This window comes from Prinia subflava, chromosome 1 (genome assembly GCF_021018805.1).
Source record: "Prinia subflava isolate CZ2003 ecotype Zambia chromosome 1, Cam_Psub_1.2, whole genome shotgun sequence".
Lineage (NCBI taxonomy): Eukaryota > Metazoa > Chordata > Aves > Passeriformes > Cisticolidae > Prinia > Prinia subflava.
In genome coordinates this window covers 123,665,865-123,685,805 of record NC_086247.1, presented here as the reverse complement: position 1 = coordinate 123,685,805, position 19,941 = coordinate 123,665,865, and the positions used below count along the sequence as shown (strand labels likewise).

General features: G+C 39.4%; 1 protein-coding gene across 1 annotated transcript in view; it reads left to right on the top strand.

Moving 5' to 3' along the window:
- Positions 1-19,941, top strand: part of HDAC9 (histone deacetylase 9) — a 278,167-nt gene that overhangs the window by 145,564 nt on the left and 112,662 nt on the right. The window contains exons 16-17 of the mRNA XM_063411127.1: positions 3,749-3,798; positions 18,601-18,708. Coding sequence (XP_063267197.1) covers positions 3,749-3,798; positions 18,601-18,708 — 158 coding nt within the window. The remainder of the gene's footprint in view (positions 1-3,748; positions 3,799-18,600; positions 18,709-19,941) is intronic.

Below are 19,941 nucleotides of genomic sequence, written 5' to 3'. Positions count from 1 at the left end.
CAATTATTTGGGCTTCCAGACTCTTGGATAAAGGAACTTAATTGTCTCTTACATTTTGTCCCCACTTCAGTGAGGTTGAACCTAACCAATCCTGACATTAAAATTAACATCTTTGTATATTAAAGAAATTCAATATCCATATACCATGGAAAAAAGATCTAAAGAAAATTATTCTTATAAAAAATTTAATTAATAACAACGTTGTCTTAGAAAATATTTCTATTTCAATGAAAGTGTATTATTTTTTCTACAGAAATAGTTCCATCAGATGATGGCTTTGCATCCTAATGAAAAGTAGGGCCTAACCTTCCTTTCTTTTCTCCTCTACCCATCCAAAAAGACAGAGACACCATTTGTTCAGCACTTATGCTCCAGAAAACTTTTGTGTTTCCTGTTCCTCCTCTGAAGAGTGCATCTGCTTTATCTGAAGCTCTTTTTTTTTTCTTTTTTTTCTTTTTCTTTCCCTGCTCACAAGCAGCTTCTGTACTTCCGTACATTTCAAACAGAAAAGAAACACCTGAAGGAATGAAATTTAAGTATGACTAGGGCTAGTAAGGTACTGCTTGTCACTAAATCCTTAGTTAAGTTTCCCTGTTCAAGAAAAAAAAAAAAAACAAACAACCTGTTCTGGAAGATTGCTAAACAACATTACTGGAAACTACTGAAATCAATGAGACTTATGCACATATTCATCTATTCCTAATGGGTTACAAGTACTAACTTCCTTGAACTCTTTGCCTTATATTCCCTGTATCAGGGTCTACAAATGCAGCTATTTTCAATGAACACTTCAACTTCTACACTATTGTGTAGTTAAGCTTTGGACTGATGTATTCCAGTGCGTGTTAAGCAACATTTTATATTGCATTACCATTGTCTTGACACAAAGGAAACTAATACACAGACTGTGTCACATCACATTATGGTTTCAAATACCAGAATACAGCCTCACGAATCTCTCCATATAAATTCAAGGCCAGAACAGAAAACATTTCTAACAAATTTGTTTTCTTTTTCTCATTCCAACTGTCATTAAGAAACTGTCACTCTAAGTCAAGTTTCCTGTTATTAAAAGTTTGTAAAATGAGAAATACACTGTCAACACATCCATGACAGTGAGTCAGTACATAGAGTGCAACTAACAGATGCATCAGAAAGCTTCCAAGCAATTCCAATTTCAAATTAATGAAGCAATAAACACTTAGCTGAAATGGCTTTGCTCTTGAGGGATGATACTGAGAATAATCAGGTTAGAAACTGAACACATTTTTAATTAGGGTTTGGTTTTCTTTTTCCTTTGAAAGTGAGTTTTTACTCATCCTTTTTCTCAGTTTATCAGACTCTCAGTACCCAGTCATCAATCTCCTAAGCAGCTTCCTTGACTTCTGCAGGGGCCTGACCTCAGTCAGTGATGGGTGTCTCAGCACCTAATTTCACAAACCAGCTTCTACCGCTTTTGTGCATTGATATTCTAGAACAGAAATCTTGGAACATTTCTATTTCTATCAGTAAGCAGTGGTACTCAATCTAAAGTGCTGGTGACTACAAACTCTGCCCTCGTGCAAAGTCAAAAATATTTGATTATTTAGACTATCTTCTACCTTACTTGAAGTATCCCAATATCTTGTGGGACATCAGCTTCCAACATCATGAGAAATTCTCACTCCAATTCCTTTTCAGAGTAGTTTTTTGCTATTGATTTTCATTTATGGCAGACTGTTGTGAGCTTTCCTTTTTTGTGAGGCTAGTTAAGCAATAGTCTCACTTTCTCTTTCAGCATTTCCCCACTGTTCTTTTCATGAAATCTCAATGTTTTTCTTGTTCTTCAGAGTTGGTCAACTATTATTTTTTAAACTGTCATGCAACAAGAAACAAGTATTACAGCCAGCTTCTTCATACACTGAAAAGGCTTACATGCTTGTTTGCCCCAGTTTTATCTATCTTCTGATTGATTTTTGTGTCCTTCCTCACCATCTGCTTTTCTGTTTTTATTTTGTGTTTATTGTTTTAAATAGTGTTTACCATGCACAATGTGCCTGGCTGCAGGGAGATAAATGAGAATTCATCTGTTGTCTCTTATGTCCCAACTCAGCCATGGAATTTAGGAAAAAATGTCTAGTCATCCAATAATCTAAAAATGCCTTCTTTTATCTCAAATTACATCTTATGTTTCCACTAATGTCTCCTGGCACTTCGGCAGCACAAATTTTTTTTTTTATCTGGTAGAGACTTTTTCATCTTCCCCATTGTAAAAAGTGAAAAATTGGTCCCTGGATCTGCTTAGCAAGAAATCTGGAAACTCCAACTTGCACCTCTACTCTGGCAGTCTCCTGCAGCCAACATTTCCCTGCATGTCTGGGGCCATTAGGACTCACAGTATGAGAATACTCTGCATAGCTGCTGCACCTGCATTTCCCCTGGTAGCTCCACAGGAGGTTTTGTTTGGCTTCTCTCGTACACTCTGCAAACTGATCAAAGGCCTCTTGTTGGATAAAAATGCATCTTGGATTTTACTCAAAGTGTAAAGCACTTTCCTTATCCCAGCCCTTGGAGTCTGGTCCCTTGTACTTCAAAGATGATGGCTTATAATTGTCTTTATGCATTTCATTGGCACCTGCTAAACATGAGTAACTGCAGCATTCGCCCCTGCCATAACAAATGGGTGACTCCTCTAGGTAACCCAAGTGATTCACTATCTAATGTTTCCTCCAGATGGCAAAGTTACAAAGCCAGTTCTGTGATACGGCAGGGGAAAAGCTTATGTTCTCTTCCACAGCTGCCTTGGGATCAGATTACACGCTGGGACAGGGACTGCATCAAATCCTGAGATCCTTAACCAGTTTTCATTATCACTATCAAGATAAACAGTGAGTTAGTGAGTTTAGCAGTACCAAAAAGAAAAAACAAACAAACAAACAAACAAACAAACAAAAACCCAACAAACCACAAACCTACAAAAAATCAAAAGAGAAAGAAAAAATATGAATTAATGTGAGTTTAAATATTAAGTCAAACCCTATCATATTAGCTAATGTATAGAGTAAATTAGCTAGAAACTAAATTCTAAAGTCTATTAAGTTTTTATTCCCTTTAGCACAATGTATTTACTGAATAATACTGAAAAAATAGTATTTCAAGTTATGTTTTCAAAATATTAATACGATCACTGATATAATGAAGAAAACAGCATTTTTACATAGATAGGAAGAATAAGACTGCAAATTTCAAAGGACAAATTCTTTTGAAGCACAAAAGCCAAGAAATTAGTTATCAGTTTTACGTAAACTTAATGTGGTTGCCTCTGTTGTCAGTGAAAAGAAACAGGTACTTCTGAAGCATAATTCATCCCATCACTCATGTAGGCTGGATGGAGGTGCCTGCCTCACTCCTCTAGCTGGAGAAAGAAGCTGAGTAGCTTAGTCAAGCTGCTTATCAGCTACAGATATCAGGATGATTAGTCACCCTAGTTCAGAGTGATTTTCTGTGGAATTTTGATCACTATGTTCCTTTGAAACTACCACTTACCAGTCTTAAGATTTTTCACTGTTGAATAACAGTACCTTAAATGTCCTATGGCTGATCTAATTTCTAAATATTACGATTATTTTTGTACTTTTATCTGACATTTTCATAGTGATGATAATACTGAAATCTGAATTGCCGTAAAGAGTAAGAAAATGCTGTTCCAGTATTTAAATGTCTTTTTGATAAATGATGCTTATTGCTTCTTTTTTTCTTTAATATATAGGAAACGTGTCTCAAAAACTCTTTTCCTTGTTGCCTTGTGGGGGACTTGGGGTAAGTAGATGTTTGTTTTTTCACAAAAGGGATAGTACACAACATATATGTTCTCTGTTAAATTCTTTAGCACTATCAGTTCAAAGCCTTCAGAAGCTGATAAAAATGTAGAGATGAAACATGAGCTATCATCACACGTTGTTTCCAAAGATATGGAAGACAGTGCATTACAAGAGGCAAATGGAACAGTTAGGAACAAATTTTGTATAAATGTGCCCATTTCTACTTATCTCACTTTGGGTTTTTTACATGAGCTGTTTTCTCAAGGAAAGTAACATGGGTGCAATTGTTATAGCACAATGAGCTTTGGAGAAGCTCTTTCATGTACTGTTGAAAAGCAAATATGGCTCCACACTTCTCTGAAAGACAAAAAGGTTGCCAAAGCTAACATTTAGCATGAAAAGAGCTCACTAGCTGCTAGCCAATAACTTGGGTATTAAAGTAACGAATTATGTGAGCATTTTCAGCCCTGTTTTGAAACAGATTCATCCTGAAAGACAAGCTCGTATTAGGACACAGTAGATAAAAAATCTGCTGAAAGAAATATCTTGCAATACTAGGTAAAAGAGTAAAGCTTAATTATTGAAAACCATGTAGAATTTCTACTGATACTGGTATCATGCTCCTATTAAATTATAGTGAAGATAGTGCCAAGGAGAAATAATTTTTCACATAAATGAGTTTTTCACACAGAAGTATTTCACACTTATGGTCCAACTGGATCCATTATTTACTGATGTCATCAATGTCAAAGTGAAATGATAATATTCTAGATATCAGTGGGCTGGATGGTTGATGTGTATTTTATTTCCCTTTTACTGTTTCTCAGTGAATTATCTGAATACCTTCTCTGAAAAGTATGAGAAGACATAAAGGCATAATCTCTGGAGGTCAACTTTCTGAGCACCTTTATACATTTTTATTCACTTTTATTCTTCACAAAGGATAAATTCCATACCATACTACTATGTTTATACGACAGAAGAAATACTTATTTTGTAAGGTTTTAACACACACACACACACAAAAAAAAAGAAAAAATGGATTTAAACCTTCAGTATTTTGTAAATTTTGTGGATTTCTGAACTATGAATTAAGAAAAAAAGAATCAGGAAGTCATAATCATTCTGCCTCCTTCACCTTGGGCTTAGCTTGCTGAAGATCCTGCCTAAAATTTGGAAGTTGGTGACTAGCAAATTGCCAATTTGGAAACTTGGGCATCATTTCTGTATGCAGTTCAGCTAACATTACACATTGACACGTAGATATGTGTGTGCACGTGCACCTCTGTAAACTACTGTGTGCACACATGCACACATATATGCACACACTGGTGAGTAAAAAAGGTAATTTTTCACACCGCTGATGCAAAGAAAATTGAACAAAAATTAATAAAGTTGAGAAACGATGTTCAGGCTTCTAATTAAAACGGAGGTTATGTAAAAGTTATTGAAAAAAAACCTATTTGAGGGCCTTGGATAGTAGAATGGACTATAGTGCTCTTTCAAAATTAAAGGGGAAGATTTTTCTATGAAATAGATTACTAGGATATTAAAAAATCATCATGAGATGTGCTTTGAAATCCTTCTATTAATGACAATATGTTCCATTCTAAAGCTAACACAAGTCAGAATTGCTCAATACAACTTCATTTTTTAAGCATTTGAATTCATCTACACTTGTTTCTTTCCAGTCTGTTTCATTTATTTCTTATTTAAATTGATGGAAATTGGATTAAAGCACATGTTGTAGCGATTGATATTTTATTTATTTATTTTCTATTTGGTCTGCCTTTCTATATATTATTACTGTCAGGCTTGCTGTAGGGCTTTTTTAAAGGAATGGGTTACGACCTTTTTCAAGGTAAATAATCAGATTAGGAGCTTTCTTTCAGCGATATTTAGCTGTCGATTGGTTAAGATGAGCTCCAGGAAAGGGAGCTGCTTCAAACTATGTGGAAAGCAATTCTTAGGCTTACTTGCAGAAATGATGGTAGAAAGGAACAAGAAATATTGCTATTTAGTAGCTTTCAACTTAAATGGAAGGTATGAAGCAGTAACCAATGTAAAACAGGAAGTATAGTTCATGCAAAGATGTTAGGGAGTGTTGGAATAATTTTATTTTTTATGTTTATTGTATAGTTTTTCCTCCTTGCTTGTATCATTACTTGTTTGCTACAGAATATAAGACAGGGTTAAGATAGAAAATTCCATTCTTTCAGGAGACTTTATGAGTGCCTTTTGAATGAGGGTTTTCAGAGCTCTTTGATCCTATTGTCTTCTAACCATACGGGGACCTTGCTGCTTTTATGCAGCTATATTATTTCATAGATTAGTGGTTAGACTACTCATGCAGGGGATGGGAAACCTAGGCTCAGTTCTATCCACACCCAGGCTGGATTTAATATCAGAGACCCCATTTCTTAGTGGGTGTGGTTACCACACAAGAGATCAAATATTATTTCTGGCTGGGGTCTCCCACACCATGCACTGAAGTGGTGCCACTATTGGAAAGAGCACTGGACAAGTAAGGTTTTATCCATAAATAGGATAAAGCTCATCTACCTAAGGCTATGATCTATCTCCTATATATAATTATAAATATTGCCAAGTCCTAGTTCCGAGGCCTTGTTCCACAAACAGCTTATAAATTTGATGTGAAAGAATCACTGAACAGAATGAAAACTGCTCTTGGATCAAGTAATGGAAGCTAGGACTTCCTAAACACTGAAGACATGATCACTTGATGGGCTTCCATCGTTCACAAACAAAAGTCCAAATAACCTCTGTAACCCTGAATTCTACTCTACTACTGATTTTCTTATCTCTGTTCTAAAACTGCAGTCAGTATCTGGGCTCCTCTTCTTTGGACATTACTTACAGTTACAGTGAAAGAAATTTTGAAAGAATTTTGAAAAGCAAACAAGAGGCAGTCTGTGTCCATAACTAGTATTTTCTGATCCTCTACCATCACTAAATGTTTTGTAGCAACTAAAAAAAGTTAGGTAAAACTACTGTTTACTCATTTTGTGAACAAGTCTCATCCATATGAATTTTCTTTTAAGTAGTGCTAGGGACTGATTATGTCTGTCATTGGCTTAGTATTTTACGATTCAAGAAGAAATCAAATAAATTTTTTAGTTTTATAAGGAACTATGTAAGTAGTAATTAACTCTCTTATCTAAGAGCAAAATTCTGTTTCATCTGTACAGTTAAATTGAACAGATCTCATAAAGGAAAAAAAAAAATTGTCTAAACTGGCATCCTAAATTTGCCCATAACAGATTTTCTTTCAATGATGGTTAATATTTTATCGGAGGACTAGCCAGGGTCAGGAGTATAAAATCCACTAAGTATGGGAGCTCTCTCCTGCAATAATGCTTTTTATGGTTTTTTTCTTTTTTCAAGCTTAAGCTTGTTCCAGAACCAACTGTTGTTAAAGAATTCTAATACCAGGGGGATGAAATTCTTTGTGTTGGAGAGAGACTAGCAGCTCTATGGCCAGCAGTTTTAATAAAATGAGAGGGTTTCTTGCAGCTGGTCAGAGGTTTGGAATGTGAAAAGTTTTCCAGGAGAGGTGGGTAGATTGCAGGTGAAGTGGCCAAATGGGGAGAATAATCACAAATTACATTTTGGTTCTGTGGATTGTCAGACCGTTCCACAATTTTTCATCTGTAAACAGCCACTAGAGCTATAACTGATCATTTGACCAATGTATCCATCTATTGCAATTCCTCTCCTGTTGTGCTGTGAAAATGACAATAAGAGAAGCAGAAATCTACTTTTAATGGGAGTAAGTTTCATCTCCTTGTCTCAGTCTGTCACTAAAAATAGGGATTGTTTTCTTGCCTGTTTGACCTGCTGCTGTGTGAAGAAATCTTGAAGTCATTTCTCAGCCATATTTTTTTGTCTAGCTGATAGGCAAAAAACCCCACAAAAGCAAAGAAGAGCAGGCTTTTATGATAATGTCATCATCGGTTCCCAGCTTCAAACACTTCTGCGGCTTTTGAATTGTCATTTATAACTTGGAACTGAACCGACCCATAATTCCCTTGATGCATTTAGAGAAATTGATAACAGACTGCCTCTTTTATGGCTCAGAGGAGGCAACTCCCATCACATCACTATTGGCAGTCAATATTATTTTCTGACATGGTTGTAAAAGTATAAAGGGGCTTATGGCATTTGTTTAGATGAGGAATGGGCTCTCAAGCTGTGCTGGGGTTTATGGGTCCAGATTACTGAGAAGCAAAGGGAATATGATGTTTGCAAACAGGATATGATTTTATTTAAGTTTGGGTTTCATACGTTGTTCCCTGGGGATTGTCCTGCAGGCAGAAGAGAATTTCACTTTTATCATATGAAATTGGGCAGTTATCCAATCCCCCCTGCTCTCCCCCATCCTCCCCACCAAAGACACTGCTCCAAACCTGTAATGTGTAAAGTCAGAACTTTAAATTGCAAGAGGAGGAGCTGCCCTGCAAAAAATCATAGTTCAGAAGAATTAATATTTAGTGAGCTGAACAGAGTGGCTCTTGGGCTAAATATCAAGCTATCTGAATGGCTAAGTATGGCTTGTACATGTTATGGAATGTCCATTGCATTTCCTCTAACTTTTCTATTATAGCATCTCTGAAACAGAGATGATATCTTCTGCTGGGATAAGCTGGTCTTGTTTTGAAAACTGAAGTGTAACTTGGATCTTTCATATCAGAAAACAACTTGGCCTGTAATTACCAAGGAAAGAAGATTTTAGCTATAAAATCTCTCAACATATTTATAAAACTTAAAAAACATTTGCATTTTCTGAATGTTAGCTTCCTTCCTGCCATTCCTTGCTGTGGCAGCTGACAGTGCTAATTTTTGTCCTGACCACACAGGAAGAAAAGCAATAAGAAAGGCAAGATTTTACTAGTACACAAGTTTAGTAAGTCATCCAGGAAACAAATTGGTTTTTGCTGCTTCTCATTCTTCCCTTGATCTTCTCAGTCTGTGCTCAGGAAGAATTTTCAGCCTTTACGCATTATGACTCTTCATTCCTCTTATTTCTATAAGAGCTAGGGGTACCAAACTGATTCCATGGCACAAGAGTGTAAAAATCAAGAATACTGGCAGTGGCATTGCATTGCCTTCTTGTAGCAAGTTGAGATTCCAGGCTGCTTAAGTATCTCTCCTTATACCTGCACACAAATGTGTCTGTAAAGAAATTAGACTGCCTGTAGTTTGGGAACTCAAATGAACCATCACCTCCACACAGATGTTAGAATTAACTCGTGCCTTTCTCCTAAATTCCAGGCTGTACCACAAGATATATAGTCCTCTCAACAAAAAGTATTTCTGTTCCCTAGTTTTGAGAAAGCAATCTGTAATTCCTAGAAGCTCATCTACTCAATATTAAGTCTTCCATTGTGAAATCACTAATATACCATGCTGCCAATATATTCACCTAATACTTTAAATGATTTACCTGCCTCATTAACCTACTGAAATCTGCCAGTTACAACATTTTGAAGCCTGCAGAAGGCTCCTAGGAATGAAGGACTTGTTTACCTCCTAAGCCTATCAAGTACACCATCCCTAAAGAAAAACCAAGATTTAATCAAAACAACAGGCACATTATACTTTAACTGACATATTTTGCAGACTATTTAGGACTCACAGTTACACGGTATTGACTGTGATATCTTCTGCAGAGGTCAACAAAATATGTGATCAATAAGGCTACCCTGGTACCACCCCAAGGCAATTAAGGGCCACTGGGGATGGAACCAGAGCCAGAACTGGAAGTTTGTCTAAAAAAACCCAGTGAGTTAAGATTAAACCTGCACATTTAATTAAGTTGCCTTCCAGAACAACAGTCCTCTGAAAATTCCCTTGTCCAGCTTCATGTGGCATTAGAAAGCCACATTGCATCACTAGAGCAGGGGTTATTCTATCTAAGATCAGAAGAACTGACTGGAGGTGCTTGATTTCCTTTATTGACAGAGACTTGAAACAACTAAGTTTCAAATTTTAGGCACATTCCTTTTAGAGAAAAAAAACCCAAGTGTGATAAGGTGAATATTGATGATCACAGCAGGAAACAGCCAGCCCTCCTTTACTGAGGTACATAGACTTCATCTCTTTTTCTGGGAAGTGCATCATTGACTCCTAGTCAGGAACGGAATGCCACATTTAGCATATCAACATCATAGCCACCAAAAAAAAAAAAATTCTTCACATTACAGGGCAGATATTTTGTCCCATTCTTGTTCTTTCGTGGTTCTGAGGTGGCCCTGTGTCATCTACCACAGACCTTGATGTTTTGGTGAGAAGTGAAACTGTTTAGCTGAGAGACATAGTTCCTTGGTATTGTTGTAGGAACAATAAAAGGTTCTAGAATAGTCCCAGACTGCTTTTACTTGCAGCAGGGAAGGATAGAAAGCTCAGGCATGGTAATCTGACAACTCATCAAACACACAATTTGGTCCCTCAGACAATTTTTTCCCCTTACTAACAAAGGACCATTTCCCCTTGCTACTCAACCAGATTAATTTTTTAAACAAAGATACAGTGTATGGAACACAGAAAATTATTCTGCAGTTAATGAACTACTGTAAAGGTAAATCTTTAAAGGTCTTATTTAATTTTCTGCATTTTCTAACAAACTATTGTGTTTCCAAAGGCAAACATTATGCAAAGAAAGTTATTTTCCAGAATAGAAAATAGAAAATAGATGATATATAGATATAGATATAGATATAGATATAGATATAGATATAGATATAGATATAGATATAGATATAGATATAGATATAGATATAGATATAGATATAGATATAGATATATAGATATATAGATAGAGATAGAGACAGAGATAGAGATAGAGATAGAGATAGAGATAGAGATAGATATAGATGATATAGATATAGATAGATAGAAAGAAAGAAAGATAGACATGCACAGGTATGTTATATGCAAATAGTGGAATAGCACCATATCCAATCTACTACTACTATTCACTCTTTCGAGACTTAATCAGATACACACGTATGGATTTGACAGTAATTCTGTTATTAAAGAGGAATTCATTCTTTTTTAAAAACATATCATGTGTTTATTCACAGAATTTAACCTCCAGATGGACAGAAGAGCTCTCTGAAGAGTAAATGTTCATGTGTTGTTTATCAGAATAAATACCAGGTTCTAGTGTAGTACCACACTGGCCTCTAACACAAAGAGCATCTACATCCACGCAGAAAGCTGAAATGTTATGTTTTAATCAAAATGTGTTCAGCAGTGAATGATGAAACTTTTCAATAAAGTTTTCAAAAATAAGGCTTGGATACTGCACAAAGAAGTTGCATTTTCTGTAACTGTATGGATTACAACCAACCATACATTGTTGTATCCCCTTGTCTACAAAGTCCTGGAAACTGCAAGATCAAACATAAAAAGGCAGTTGCACAAGCATTTTCACACACTCACCCATTAAATACTAAAACAAATGTCAAGTTAAATTAATAGAGTACTTAGGGCTAGGTCTGAAAGTGCAGTAACATTTTTTACAAGCATTTGGTGATATACACCACATATCTGAGACTTGAGTCTGGGCCTAAGTGTTTTATTTATGAGTTTTTTCTAAAAACAAGTTCTAATCCACATCTAATCCATGCTATCCTCCCTCCATTCCCCCTACCAATGATCCACACATCACTGTTTCACTAAGGTTTTGAGATCATTTACGGTGTCTAATGTATGCTTTATGAGACCTTGAGATTCTGGAAGTCTGTCATAAAAGTTAGTTTAAGAGAGAAACCAAGTAAAACTATTTCTTTTCAAGATATTATTGCATTCAGGCTGCAGCTTGACTTAGCCTGATTTTTTTCTGCATCTCATTTTGCATACAAAACTATTTCTTTTCCAATACAGACCTCATATATTTAATTGGTTTTTTACAAATTTAACAGAATTTCATGTTTACTGAGGGGATGCTGCATTTAAATCAGGGGATGACCACCAGCATCAGTAACTCTGCTAGGCATTCAGTAACTAATTAATAATTTAAATTTTACTGAATATTTTGTAAAAATTGGTTTTGATTGGCTTTTCATGTTCCTTCACTATTGGCAGGTATTGAAAGACGTTGAGTATTCTACATACAACTGGTTTGTGTATTGCCCATATTCCTTGTTCTTGCAGAAAGCCTGGAAAGAGGCTTTTGGGGTCAGAATTAATAGCCTTTAAAACTAATTTTAGAAGTCCTTTTCCATAAATATTATTACTGATAAATTCTCCTACTGGAATTATTCAAACACAGAAGTCAATGCAAGACTAAGGGAATTCCATGGCTTTTGTTTAAACAGTGATTTGTGACGGTCCTTTGAACTATTCATCCTGCTGGAGCCTAAGGATCACATGCCCTTCACAAATTATTTGTAAATCACACTGGTAGGCAAAAAAATATGCAAAGCTGATGTTCTGGCTACTCTTCATGTTAGGCATTTAGATCAAAACAGCTGGAAATACCTTTGGCAGAAAAAAGTCTTTGATACAGCTGCAATAGCAGTAAAAATAAAGGAAGCTCACTGTACCTATTTTTCTAAAGGCGTAAACTTTTACACACTTCCTGTATCTGGAATTTATGGAAAAGACGTCAGCCATGCAAACCTTTTCTCCTTTGTTCCTTAACGAGTGACATGGCTGACAGGCCATTCATTAGAAGTTATTCCTTGGAGATGATGTGCACACCTTCGCTTCTTTAGTCATGGTGAGATGAAACAGCAGCTGAGGAGCACGTTGAGGACCTTTTGCTTCCTAGTGGAAATCACAGAGGTGATGAATGATCACCAGGACATCTGTAAGAGTGGGAGGTGAGAGCTATGAGCGTGACACCTGGGAAGCTGCACTGCTCATGGTCAGGAGCAAAATATTACAAACTTATGTGGTAGCGTTAGCTGGCACTAAGTGTCTCTAAGAATGACAGACTCCTTGCTGGAAGTGACACCAAAATGCCACACAATTTTTAGAGATTGAAACACTTCAGAAAAATATTTAATTGCTGTTTCACGCCAGTATATTAAAAAACCTAGCGATGGACACATGTTTGCTCTGGCATAAGCAAAAGAGTGTGAGACTCTGAATGCTTTTAAAGATAAAACACAGGAATTCGGTCTGAACTATAAGTTTTATTAAATGTCAGTATCACTGAGGAGGTCAGTACTCTCCAGTATTATTTGTCATAGATTCTTAATCAGTTTGTTTATTGCATATAGCTACACTACTGTGAGCTGACCAGATTTCATTTACTTCTCAGTATTAGAACCACTTATATCAAAGGACAGAATTTTTTTAAACATTATTGTTTTTCTAAATTTGTATTGAAATGTACCCATTTGAAATGCATACTTAACTAACTTCCATCAAAGAACATTTGAGCCCAATCTCTACTCTTTAAAGAAAGGGCAAAGAATCCTTTCAAACTACTGTAAAGAACTTCTTGTTGTGCAGAATATTGAACACACAGAATACAATGACCACTATCCAAGGAGCATCACAGGTCAAAGCTTCCATGACAAACTAGATGACAGATTGCATTTTTGACCTGTTGTCAGACAATGAGTATCTCTTGTGGGGTTGCGTGATATCTCTAAGAGGACTGGTTTTGATTTTAATGATTGCAACACTTGTGCAAAGAATCCAGAGCAGGATGAGAAATTCAGTATTTTTAATTCCTCTAAGGAGTAAAATAAGAATTCCACTGTGCAGAAAATGAATTTACAATAAATCACAAGCTGTGTGCTTGTGAGTGGGAGGAGGAGTGGGGAGAGAAAGTTCTAGGCTGCTTTGAATTCATCCCAGAGCAGTAGCTTGGGCTTTCTTTTATATTCTCATATAGTTATCAGTGGGGGTGTACTCAAGGCAACTTCAGAGTTTAGAATAATTTAGAAAAAATAAATAACTCGCACAGATGAATACATCATGCAGGGTGTAAAAAATGGAAAGGTTTGTCAGGTTGTGAGCAGCATCTCTGATCAGCAGAGCTGTGATACAATGACAACTTGGCAGATCCCAGGAGATTTCTGGAAAAAAGAGGACTGAAATAGAGGATGGGGTGGGAAGAGGGGTTGTAGCTGGGAAGGACAGGTAAAACAAAAAGCAGTTATTATCTTAGAAATGTTTTGGCATTATTAATCACAGTCCTTTTTTGCCCCCCTGAGGTAGGTTCCAGATAAATATTGTAGCAGGACAAGGAATTGTCCTGTTACAGGGACTGGAAAATTTTCAGTTTTGTCAACTGCAGTGATTTCAGAAAGATCTTTAAGTAAGGAATCTGACCCTCAGGTATATTGCCATATCTGTCCTCACCATTTTCATATATATGCTACAACCTGAGCATAGCATAAGGAGTGGTAACTTCTAAACTTTACAGTCTTCCTTAAAATGAAATTTTCCAGCCTCAAGGGGTTATAGTACAAGCTTTTTGTGTGTTGAAGTATTTCTCCTGTAAGGCTTCTTTCTTAGCTTGTTTTGAGTATGCTTAAAGTCTTCCTTGCAAAAATGGTGCTATCACATAGATATTCCTTACAGGAAGCATTCATATCAATTCTTCAATTTTTTTGTACTACAAAGCAGAGAATTTCTAGACACGGGGCTTGAAATATTAATTCATTCAGTCAGGAGAAGTTACCTACATTTTTTTTCCCTTAAGTCATTCCCTTCCTCTTTAATGCCTCCACATCCACTTCAGGGACAGGTAGCTTAATTTCTATCATCTGTAGCTTTGCAGAGTATTAGCTTTGCTACACATGCCAATGATTGAGCTATACTAGATGTGCTTGAAAAAGCCTGCAACCTACAGTGCTCATTCAGGAAACTGGGAGTGAAGTAAATCCATATGTGTGTTAGAAAGTCAGTGTTCAGATGGGGCTCGTGTTCTCTGGCTCTTGGCTCTATCTTCTTTGCACAATTCTTCTTTGAAGAACTGTAGCACTGATAGGATTTTTGATAACAAAATGTGATGTATGATCACGGTTCATCACTGACATTTCGATGCTTTAAAAAAATGTGTCTTTTTCATTTGGTTCAATTTAGAACATTCTTTTATCCTGAAAATTTTAAAGGACACCTAAAAAGAACTAATATTTAAATATTAAACATAATAAACAGAAAAAAGGCTAAGATTCTGTGTTAGAATTCAGCTACAAATGTTGTATTTTCTGTAAATTTTGTTTAACATTGTCTGAAAAACAATCCTAGCCCAGTCAGCTTTTTCACTGAATTCCTTGGCTGCTTCAAAGCACTTGAACAAAAATAACCTCTTATAAAATTCCATCTGACTTCATCATAGTCTGTGATTCAGAAAACATCACATTTGTCACAAATTCATGCATAGTCAGCACATAGATTCGCTGTCAGATATATGTGATATATACATGCACTAGAACCAGAAACCACAGTGCCTAATCCTATTTACTCCCTTTACTTGTATAAAATCCAACCATTTCATCTCACAGGAATATACAAAAGCATATCAGTAGGATTTTAGAGCTTCATTTCATATACAGCCTGACAACTGGGCCAGCTAGTAGCTGTAATTTTAATGGGTTTGCCATTTATACCACTGTATTTCAACAGCAATTTACAAAGTAAACACTGAGTAACAGTGTAAAGAAAATCTCTGTTTAAACACCTGAAACATTTAGGGGAATACACAGAGTTAATAGAGATATAAAATGGAGTGAGATGGCATTTTCTAGCTGTTACAGCTAAGGCATTGGCTGTGTGATGCAAGTTCTTCTAGGCTGTTCTTCATGAGAGGTTCCTCAGAAATTCAGTTAATTTTGCAAGAATATTAAGTAGTATTTGACACCTAAGTTTGTAATACTGTGCCTTTTCAGGGTAAATATTCATATATTTATGTTACTTTTCTTGTATTATGGTATCTGTCCATTAAAGTATGTAGCTTCAGTTGGCTACCCCAAGTTGTAAGACTTTACCACTCATTATACATACCATGCCCCAGAGATTAGCTAAAATATCCTGAATTTCCTGTGTTCATTTAGGTGGTCATTTTTGAAAAATTTCTCAGGAAACACTGTTGTGTTTCCTGATTGCCCATTTTTTCTACCAGTCCAGGTAAATTAAGGTAGCAGTCATTCAAGTGGTCTGAGGGAAATTTTTCAGTGGAAGATACTTGGTCTTACTGTCCCAGTTCAGTCTCCTCACACTCAGCTGAAAGCAGAGTATAATAAATGCTCTACCTTGGCCAATGCTCAACATTCAGCGGATGGAGAGACTGCAGTCTCATGTGTCAGAGCAGACAACTGTCTTAAGGGTGGGTACTCTCAAGCTGTGGTTACAATTTTAACTTAATCAGCCTTCCTGGAAATGAATCATAGGCCCTTTGAGGATGCAGGTTGCTCCTGCTCATGCCCTGGTGTACGGAGCAGCTGCCATTGAATCATTTTCATCAGCCACTCCTTCATGTTAACCTTAATTTGCTGGCCATAAAAATGGTAAGAGAGTACTCCCTCCCAGCCCTCTTGCTGATACTTCTTTATTTAAAATATTGCACAGTATTTTTCAAACTTTATTACGTTTTGATTAAATTGATTTAACCAATGACCTCTACTTATTTATCTCCTGGTTAGCTTTAAAAATGAAATTTGATTCACAGTCCCTTTAAAGTAATAGAGAGATAACTTGAAGGTCTGCCTAATGTTATTTATGTCATTATTTTTTTACTAGGTTTCATTCTTATTTCTTGTTACCTATTGATCAGTGTGCATTTCCTAAATTTTATTTCTTTAAATCTCAAGCTATCAATCTACAAGACAAATATAATAAATTATCCCATATCAGCTGATGATGCTTAATTCTGTTTGTACAACATTCTGAGTTTCTCAGATGACACAGCGTGCTGTCACTACTGTTATTCTAAACTTTGCAAGCAAAATCCAATTTTCTTATTCAGGTCTACTGCAAATAAAAACTATTTTCATTAGTTCTGCTGCATGCACACAAAACTGATCAAAATGATACAAAAATCAGGTCCAGGATACTGAAAAATAAGATCATTTTAGTACCTTGAAATATAATATTATTGTAACAGTAATGGCAAAGACATTTGACAGGTGTAGAGAAGATGAAGGTTAGATCAAGCTTCTTTCTGTTTCAAATGACTAATCAGAGAAACTCCTCAGAACTTCCAGAGTCAAGTAGCAGTTGCATCCATTTTCAATTACTTGATTTCTTTTTTTTTTTTTTTTTTTTTTTTTTTTTTAAGGAATTAGGAACAGAAGCTTCTGATTCAAACTGAAAACATGTCTCAGTGTGCTTGGAAGTCATCCAAAAAGCATCTGCCACAGTATTTTGTCTATTTCTAAGCGTTTTTCTTTTCATGATAAATTTGTACGGTATGCTACAATTAAATGCACTTCCCATGGAGCATCAAGGAAGTGTGGCTGTCTCTTTGGATAACTTTCTCAGACTATTTAACTTGTCTGCTTTACATAATATATATATATAGGGATATACAACATTTCACCTATGTGTTTTCGCCTGTTTCTGCAAATAAATACTTACTAAAAATAGATTTCAAAAGCAAAGTTTTAGCATACTGATTGAAGCTGTAGAGCAGGGCTGCTTAGCCACATTTATAGTATATTCTTTATAATGTAATGTTTTATATGCCACAGTTTCTCATTTAGAAGGTGCAGAAGATAACTTTCTCTCCTTTAAAACCCCTCATTCATCTATTACAAAATAAAGCCTTTCAGCCAAAACTTATTAGTTCATCAAAACCAGAGATACAGCAAGGGTGTTGCTTTATGTAATTCCATTTTCTGTTTATGGCAAGAGTGACTGCAGGAAATATTCAAAACAATTAATTGTTCCAATTTCAGTCACTTATAAACAACTGCCTGGGAAAATGAGGGGTTTCTACTCTGTTTTGTTCTTAAGAAAGGGGCCAGTGATGTGCCACTGATGAGCTTTGGTGGCACAGGTTGCCCATGCCTCTGCTGGGGTGGCTGTTCCCCATGGACATTCCCCGTGGACATTCCCTGTGGACATTCCCCGTGGACATTCCCCATGGACAGTCCCCACGGACATTCCTCATGGACATTCCCAATGGACTTTGCCCCACGGACATTCCCTGTGGACATCCCCTGCGGCCATTCCCCGTGGACATTCCCAATGGACATTTCCCCACGGACATTCCCCGTGGACATTCCCCACGGACAGTCCCCACTGACATTCCCCGTGGACATTCCTCATGGACATTCCTTATGGACTTTTCCCCATAGACATTCCCTGTGGACATCCCCTGCGGACATTCCCCGTGGACATTTTCCCACGGACATTCCCCACGGACAGTCCCTACAGACATTCCCCGTGGACATTCCCCACGGACAGTCCCCACGGACGTTCCCCGTGGACATTCCCCGTGGACATTCCCCGTGGGCATTCCCGATGGTGCTGGTGCCGGCAGGTCCCCGTCACCTCGCCAGCCGGCTTGAGGAGCGTCTGGCGAGCAGGCCCGGCCGATGTAACACTGTTTGTAATGAGAAATCTAAACAGGGAATGGCAGCGAGGCATGACAGGAATGTGTTTCCATTGGAGAAGCCCGTGCAGAGAAAAAGCATAAGCAAAGCCATGTCCAGAAGGCCTTTCAGCTGGCCAGCACGGAAGACTGATGTTATTGTACACGGGCTGTCACGCTGCCAGCCCTCCCTCACGGGTTTGTTTTCTCTCATGCTCTCCCTCTCGCTCTCCCTCTCCCCTCTCGGCTGCCTTCCTCCCGGGCCGGCTGTTTGCTCAGGTGGACAGTGACACCGTTTGGAACGAGCTGCACTCGGCCGGGGCGGCACGCATGGCGGTGGGCTGTGTCATCGAGCTGGCGGCCCGCGTGGCCTCCCGGGAGCTGAAGGTGAGGTCCGGGCCGCGCCGTGGGTGGGAGCGCCGGGCCGGCCGGGAGCGCGGGGGGCTCAAGGGCGGCCTTGTTCCAGCGCTCGGCTCCGGGGAGGGCGGCGGGACGGCAGCCGGGAGCGCGGCCGCCGGGGTGGGGCCGTGCGTGAGCTGCGGCGGCCGCGGGTACCGCCAGCGCGGAGGTGCCGCAGCCCGAGGTGAAGTTAGGGCGCATCTCCGGCCAGCGGCTGCGGCACTCCCTTTGAAGTCAAAGTTTAACTCTTCTTTTAATTTTTTTAAACATGGTTGTTTAGTCACGTGCGTAATCTCAGGATACCACCCAGCGAGGCGGGAGGCGGCCGGGGGCGCGGCTGGCGAGGCGGTGCCGGCTGCCCGGCGTGCCCGGCTGCCCGGCGTGCCCAGCTGCCCGGCTGTGCCCGGCTGTGCCCGGCGTGCCCGGCTGTGCCCGGCTCTGCCCGGCGTGCCCGGCTGTGCCCGGCTGTGCCCGGCTGTGCCCGGCGTGCCCGGCTGTGCCCGGCGTGCCCGGCGTGCCCGGCTGTGCCCGGCGTGCCCGGCGTGCCCGGCTGCCCGGCTGTGCCCGGCTGTGCCCGGCGTGCCCGGCTGTGCCCGGCTGTGCCCGGCGTGCCCGGCGTGCCCGGCTGTGCCCGGCTGTGCCCGGCGTGCCCGGCTGCCCGGCTGTGCCCGGCGTGCCCGGCTGTGCCAGGCGTGCCCGGCTGCCCGGCGTTCCTGGCTGTGCCCGGCTGTGCCCGGCTGTGCCCGGCTGCCCGGCGTGCCCGGCTGTGCCAGGCGTGCCCGGCGTGCCCGGCTGTGCCAGGCGTGCCCGGCTGCCCGGCGTTCCTGGCTGTGCCCGGCTGTGCCCGGCTGTGCCCGGCTCTGCCCGGCTGTGCCCGGCTGCCCGGCGTGCCCGGCTGTGCCCGGCTCTGCCCGGCTGTGCCCGGCTGTGCCAGGCGTGCCCGGCTCTGCCCGGCTCTGCCCGGCTGCCCGGCGTGCCCGTGCCCCTGCTGCGGCCGGGGCCCGCCGCCCCGATCTCCGTGCCGCGGGCTCTGCCAGGCACGGGGTACGGAACCCAAATTATCCCCAGTCTAAACAATTTACAAAAGCTCCAGACCTGACAGACTTTGACGTTTTATTTGGTATTTTAACGGCCCTATTTAAAGGTACACCATATGCAGCCGGAGTGCAGGCTTGCCCCAATAAACATTGTTGGAGCTAACATGTCTCCTTAATGAAACTG